Source organism: Gymnoscopelus braueri, assembly GCF_963280865.1.
Source record: "Gymnoscopelus braueri genome assembly, chromosome: 13".
In the NCBI taxonomy this organism is placed as follows: domain Eukaryota; kingdom Metazoa; phylum Chordata; class Actinopteri; order Myctophiformes; family Myctophidae; genus Gymnoscopelus; species Gymnoscopelus braueri.
The window spans coordinates 18,948,677-18,956,420 of NC_137615.1; the positions used below are offsets into that span (position 1 = coordinate 18,948,677).

Genomic DNA, 7,744 nt, shown 5'->3' on the forward strand with positions numbered 1-7,744 from the left:
TATGTGAGGTTGGGACATTGACATTTGCCGCACTGTGATTGGCCACCCATTGTACCCCCCTAACCCTGCACTGTGATTGGCCACCCATTGTACACCCCTAACCCCTACACATTCAATGCAAATCTATACTTTTCTTTAAGTGAGCTTCCATCACTGTGATGACCACTAGCTGCGCTGTGATTGGCTGACTCTATTGGCTGACTCTATTCAGCACTGTGATTGGCTAGCGAGACACATGACACACGTCCTACACATTAAAAAAACACAATTATGTTTTTTTTAAGTGAGTCATGGGTCTGTGGTGACCACTGTGATGACCACACCGCCCACTTCACACTGGGTGTGATTTTCTATTTATCTGCTGTAACATAAATTGCCCAGTTTGGGACATATTACTAAACTTGACCTTGACCTTTATCTGGGACCCCCAAAATCATGTGGGGACCCCCTGGGTGTCCCAAACCGCAGGTTGAGAACCATTGATCTAGATGCCCATGGTAAGGTCCTGGATAGCTCCAGCCTTCACAAGTTTTGTCAGAAACTGCTTTTCTTTCACTATGTTATGATTGCCCTTTACTGTCACTTCTGACATTTTGAGGTCGTCGTAGTAATGCAAGGGAGCGTCGGGATCGCTCATGTTGTAGCCAAAACCAGCCACAGCCACTTCGTCACAGTTGTGGAGGGCCATCGTTATGGCAACTGCCCCCGTCGTGGGAACATTGCCCTTCTCCTTATTCCAAACTGGCTGACCATCGTGGTACGGCAAGCCGATGAGCTTGAAAGAGGCCTCCCTGATGAAGTAGGGGTTGAGGATTCGCATGTCCATGGGATCTCTAGGTACGTGCTGTGCCACTGACTCCCAGAAGTTCTCTGTATCAGGTAGCTTCTCTTTGAAGACCATGTGCCGGAACCACTCGAAGTCCACAGCTTTAAAGGCCAAGAGGACGAACAGCGACTGGCTCTCTATCTGCTCCGGGTCCTTGGGGCAGCTTTCGGGGTATAGGATGCGCATGGTGGTCTTGGAGCCCACGTCTCTCTCGTAACCTTTCACAGGAGCTGCGTTCAACCTCACAACGACATCGAAAGTATCGATCGTCTGGCCCAGAGACTTATTGGTCAGGATTCCTCCGTTCCCGATGACGATGCATCGCTTTTTTAAACTGTCCAGCTCCTCCCCTAGACCGTAGTTGTTTGTAGCTGACAGAATATCCTCTACGATCTTCTCTTGTGATTTGATTCCAAAAGGAAGGACATAATCACTGATGCAGCTGAATCGTTTAAAGTTTCGATCGAGGAACATGGGAACTGGTACGAATCCAAACCCTGGGTACCGGGTGGCCATCTTGCCAGGTGCGCAATCATCCCATGATGTCGGGAACACGAAGTACGTCAAGACACCCGTCAAGACACCCACGGCCAGAATGAAACAAATCCCCAGGAGAAAGGCCTTCCTATGCATGGTACCTTAAAACACTGGAGCCTTTAAGGTTGAATGCAAATATGGCCTTGAAGAGTCTTGTCTTGGAGATAGGCAAAGAGTGGAGTAAATACTGCTTGCATCTGAACTCAAGGTATGACGGCCACCCTTTATATAGTGCTTGGGTGGATGCTCATGACATCTCACTGATGTCACGATAACTCAGCTATATCCAGATATGGAGTTTTACATTAGCATGATGTCAGCACTAGATGTCTCTGCCAGCTCCATATATGGAGCTCTAGATCAACCTGGTCCTAATATGGAGTTTGTGATGTCAGACTTGGATAGGTTAAGATATGTCGGATAGCTCCATATATGGAGTACCAATATTCAGTGGGTAACTATGGCGACCTATCAAATACCCATATGACATGTGATGTGAAAGTGAGTAAAAGTCCTTGATACAGCCGCACCAGAGTCCTGCAACGGGCCGGGTACCCGCGGATACCCGACGGGTACCCACGTTTGACGGGTGAAAACGGGTGAAATTTTTAATTTGATAAGATCACGGGTACGGGGAAGCGCAGTACTGAACTAATCACGGGCGGGTATCATTTTATTGTGTAAATCAGAGAGCACTGTTTCCGCCCAAACAACGTCACTTGTGTAACTTAACACAGCACAACTGCATGGAGCACGCTGGTCAGTTATCTTAACTCACAAAAACACATTGACATCCTGTTAAACCTTCAAATTAAAACCATCTGACGATGTAAACAACGACACATGTGTGCTGCGTAGATGCGCGTTCGCGTGCGTGGCTTAAGCTCGCTCCTCCGTCTTCACTTGATTTCTGTAAGAACCTGACCACTGAATGTAGCGCTGTTGTTGAAGGCTGCTATCTTTTTCAACACACTTTTCAATAGGATTTACATTTTACTCTGCATGTAATCACGGGTAAACGGGCGGACAACGGGTCGTTTATTTGACGGGCGGGGCGGGTCTGGTTCGTATTTTGAAATAATCACAGTCTACGGATCTGAGTATTGACGGGCGGGGCGGGCGCGGGTTCTCAAAATTGGACCCGTGCAGGACTCTGGTGGGAATCTATACAATATCAAGAAGGCTTGAATGTATCTGAATGTATCTATATGTATGTATATCCGGTCCCCGGTCCGACCTTGCCGACCTTAAACTAATACTATGAAGGGCAAAAATGTGGGTTCGACCACATTCCGAACTCAGTGGAAGTAGAGTGGAACTCAGGTTCCGGTCATATATTTTAATATAGGGCACCCTGTCTTCCCAAGACAAACCCAGGATCCTTTTGAAGGCAGTGGATGTGGAAGGCCTCTAGACTATGGATGTGCCTCTGGTAGGGTGTCCAGGTCTCCGAGCCGTAAAGCAGTGTGGAGAGGCAGACCGCCTTGTAAACAGCTGCCTTGGTGGAGATGGTCAGGTTCCTGTTCTGGAAGGCCCTGGACCTTAGCCTTCCAAAGGCAGCAGAGGCCAGGCCAATGCGAACCTGGATGTCATCATCGATGGTGCAGGATGTTGACGGAGTGCTACCGAGGTAGGTGAAGTGGGGGACGGTGGCTAATGGTAGATAGGCGTGTTTGGTCGGGGGTTGAACTCCTGTGTAAGTATTTATTACATACGTTTTTTGAGCGGTGTAGCCGCTCCTATAAGTGGGGTTGGGAATTCGTCCTTCCCTGTACTGTGATTGGCTGACTCTATTCACACCCTTTCCGTCCTTCCCTATACTGTGATTGGCTGACTCTATTCACACCCTTTTCGACGTACCGTGATTGGCTGACTCTATTCAGACCCTTTGCTTTGATTGGCTAGCGAGACGCATGATGAAATTAATAACCTATAAATAGTACCACACACTTAAAGAAATTTAAAAAAAAAATTAAGTGAGCTTCCATCACTGTGATGACACCGCTCACTTCACACTGGGTGTGATTTTTTACATTAATCTGGAGAATGCTGGGCACAAACATCTCATTCCTCCTTGGTGGATTTTTAAACCCTCCTTGCAGTTTTTACCGCAGTCTGTAGCTTTTGGGTTCTTCCTCACGGAAGACGTGGTTTGGGCTGCCAACCCTCCCCAACCCGGTTTTCCGTCTCTCCAGCCATCCTCTACCTCTCCAGATGTCACCACACTCTTCGTGGTCGACACCCCGTCTGTTCCTGGTTTTCACTGGTACTCCCAGAGTTTTCAGTTAATAAAACATCAACTGATGCGCAAACTTTGACACATCATCAGCGTTGTTACCTGGAGTCACTGGGTGTTTCGGGTCTTGCAGACACCCTCCTCCAGGCGACCCGACCGATGCTGAACAGACCCCGGCCTGTGTCCAAGTGGCATGCTACTGCCCCACTCTCTCTTGGGGGCTTCGGGTTGGCTGGTGAGATGGTGCAGCAGGTGTTGGCGACACTAGGAGGCTCTAGGCACTGTGGGTTGCCTCCGGGCCTGGCTCCTCCTTGGTCTGACCAGAAGTCAGAGCATGTGAGCGGAGTGGAGAGGGGGGAAATGCCGCTTGTTGCTCCAGGGGGCTGTTTTAGTGCTATTATTATTATTTTAATGTTGTTTTATGCTTTTGCTTTTCTTTCTTTTTGCTTTATTGTTAAATTATTTGAACTTTTTCTTTAAAGCACTTCTGTTCCTGGTTGTCACTGGTACTTCCAGAGTTTTCATTTAATAAAACATCAACTGATTCACCACCTTGGACACATCATCAGTGTTGTTTCCTGGAGTCACTGGGTGGTTCAGGTCTTGCAACAGACACCCTCCTCCAGGCGTATACAAATAAGCGATCTTCAAGCTCTCAAAGTCTGCTCACAAATGAACCATAATCGGTTTTCCAAATTTGTTCTTCCAAACTCCCACTTCATCTCTCCTGGTTCATGGCAACGTTCCGAGAGGCAATATAGCTTAATATATCTGTATCTGTAGTCTTGGCCATTCAAACCATCATTGAAAGTATGAAACCGAAAAAAGTCTGTAGCCTGCAGACCCTCTAAATGATGCCTGTAATGTGTTTGAAACACCTTCATAAGAAAGTTGTTTTTCTCATCAGTCCAATCAAAGAGTTTTGCCAGGCTGTTAAAGTGCACTGGGCTGTTTGGGACGTTCTTTTGACAATACTGTTCAGCCTCGTCTGGCCTCATCCACTCATCCACAATATAGAAACATGATTCCTGGAATTTCCACCCACCGTTTTGACAAGGTAGCCCGCCTATGTACAAAGTAATTTTATCAAGGGACACTTGGAGACCGTGGTTCTGCTCCTGGAGTTTGTCCTTTTCAAACTTCAACGTCCAAGTGTCCTTCTTCAAGTCATCATTCTCCTCTAAAACATCGACAAATTTCCCGGCAAGTTCACGATATTGTTCCTGCAATATGGTGACGTGCTCAAGTATGACAGAGCAATTCAGATATTCTGGGCGACGCATTATCTCTACCTGGGACTCCCTCATCCCCTCAAACACTGAGTGTTTCAGAGGGTTTCTGTGCTGGCATGATCCAATGTTCTGTAGGCAAAAAACTATCAGAAACACTTTCAAAGATCTCATCTTGAACAAATTCATTTATGAATTCTTCAAAAAACATCTGCTTTGATCTGCTCTTAAAGTTACAAGTGATGGAATTAAACTGAACAAGAATTATCTGCTGGATTGAATACCGATAGAACTTCTAATTCATCTATGAAAGACATCGACTGGAACTGAGATGTATGTTGAATGACATCTCATTTTAACCTACGGGCCGATGACGTAAGCCCATTGCTGAGGCGGTTATTGTGACGTCAGATGGAGCGGGTATGTATTTTAGACAGGTACTTTTCGTGTCATGTACATCCCAAAGAAAACATTATTAATCACGTTATCGTCTTTATAAACAACAGTTCCATGTGACCAAAAGAATCGAGCCGAGATAAAAAATCACACCCAGTGTGAAGTGGGCGGTGTGGTCATCACAGTGGTCATCATAGTGATGGAAGCTCACTTCCAAAAAAAAAGTTTTTTTTGGAAGTGCATAATCCTATTTATAGGTTATTAATGTCATCATGTGTCTCGCTAGCCAATCACAGTGCTGAATAGAGTCAGCCAATAGAGTCAGCCAATCACAGTACAGGAAAGTGGGCCAAGTGGGCCAATCACAGTGCAGGAAACTAATACTAATGAGGTGTCCCAACCCCACTTATATGGGCGGCTACACCGCCCCAAAAAATGTGTTACAGGGTTACCAGGTTTCGAGAGAGATATATATATATATATATATATATATATATATATATATATATATATATATATATATATATATATATATATATATATATATATATATATATATATTGTATATATGTATACAATCTTATAATATGTATATATATACAGTATATATATAACATATTTTATTATATATATATATGGTATTTAATGACCTTGGCCATAAAAGCCTTTTCTAGGCTAGGGTCAAAGGTTTAGGCTATCTCTAATACAGACACTCCTCTGGACTCTTCTGGACTCTTCATCAACCACAACAACATCTGATGTCAAAGATGTAAAGATGTCTGGGTTATCACAGAGATGAAACATGGATGGAATGACACGGAATGTTTGTACATTCTCACTGAGGATGTATGATATGTTGATGTGTCCTTTGCTATGAGTTCCATTATTCTATCATGGCATGCTATGTACATCACTTTGTATGCATAAACATTCATTCAAGATGTCTGACACACACGCACACGCACACGCACACACACACACACACACACACACACACACAAACGAAAACAAATGTTTGACAACAACAATCGGTTGTACCCTGATTCATCTTGATATTACCGGGATGACACAAGCATTCCCTCAAGAGTGAATGGTGTATACTGTATATATAGACTCAATCTTCAAGGTCCTCAACCTTCAGAACCTTATCATCAGGACAACCTCCAGGACTCTTCTTTGTTACAGCTCTCTCTCAACACTCCCCAGGATCTACGCACCTTTAACCACCTTTCGAATCCAACGTGTTAGATATCTGGGCTTACGTTCTGATTTGACAGCACTGCGGCAGGTCCTGATCACAAACAACCAGTCCTCTTTCCTTCGAGTAGTATTTTTCAGTGGTGCTGTTGTGTGAAATGTCACGCTGAGCGGATTATCTGGAAAGAGGAGCACAGAGATAATCTATATCTAGATTCCATCGTGTTGTGACAGTAGGGCACAAGGTGTACATATTTGGTGGTTACAACCGTGACCGTAAATTCAATGATCTGTGGAAATTCAATCCAGAAACCTTTTCCTGGAAGAAGGTTGAGCCCAAGGGGAAAGTACCAGGCCGAGGTTTAATTAATGATTTGCGCTGTTGCTTGGTGGGAGATTGTATCATCATTTTTGCACATTCTAACAAAATTGATCATCTGTTCATCTTAGACTTAAGGCCTAGTCTGAAGACGTTATGCAAGCGAGCATCTATCCGGTACGGTCTGGAGCAGTCAGGACTCCCACACAACATCAGGTGGAAACTATCAGCCAGCCATGACTACCAACAACAAAACAAAAGAAAAAGAAAATATAAACCTCAAAAAAACAAGAATGAGAGTCATATTATACCAGCTTGTGCCAAGCTAAAACCCTTGAAAAGTACTGTCATAACTCTTGCATCCTGTATACGCTTGTACTGTATGTTGGTTTGTTTACTGTTGAGTGAGAAAACAGTGTTGCACATAATCATCTGGGGACCCCCCAAAATAATTTGGGAACCACTGGCTTAAATAACAGATCGTTGTTGTCAGGCAAAAACCTTTCATCTCCATATTCTATTATTTTTGTTTTTGTTTTGACTAATATCACTGCGTAGATATTAGTCTTGAATCTCTGTGTGGAACCTGCATTTCCAAGGGGCGAATAAAAGAAAAGCCTCCCGCCCTACAGTTGCCCCACAACTTCAGGGGCAGGGAAATCCAATCACAACCGAGAGGGGCCAGAACAAATCTGCAGAGGGCTGTTTTTTTTTTTTGCACTGGCAGATTCGTCTGGTTTCCAGGCTAATGAATCCCTCAAGCTGGAAAATGTATTTTATCATATTTCTTTATGCATTTATCATTCTAATGCGTGGGTTAGAACTAGGGGTGGGACGATATGGGTACCTCACGATACGATATATATCACGATATTAGGCCCACGATAACAATATATATCACGATATTCGGCGATATTCGATATATTGCGATATCACGATATTCAATATATATTGCAAGAAATTTCACCAACGATATATCACGATATCTGAAAATATCGATATAT

At 44.2% G+C, this 7,744-nt stretch overlaps 1 protein-coding gene across 1 annotated transcript; it reads right to left on the bottom strand.

Moving 5' to 3' along the window:
- Positions 1–484: 484 nt before the first annotated feature.
- LOC308099443 (CMP-N-acetylneuraminate-beta-1,4-galactoside alpha-2,3-sialyltransferase-like) lies at positions 485–1,459 on the bottom strand (the record flags this gene model as incomplete). Its single annotated transcript, XM_080448186.1, has 1 exon — positions 485–1,459. The coding sequence occupies one exon, from the start codon at positions 1,457–1,459 to the stop codon at positions 485–487; it is 975 nt and encodes a 324-aa protein (XP_080304312.1).
- Positions 1,460–7,744: the final 6,285 nt, after the last annotated feature.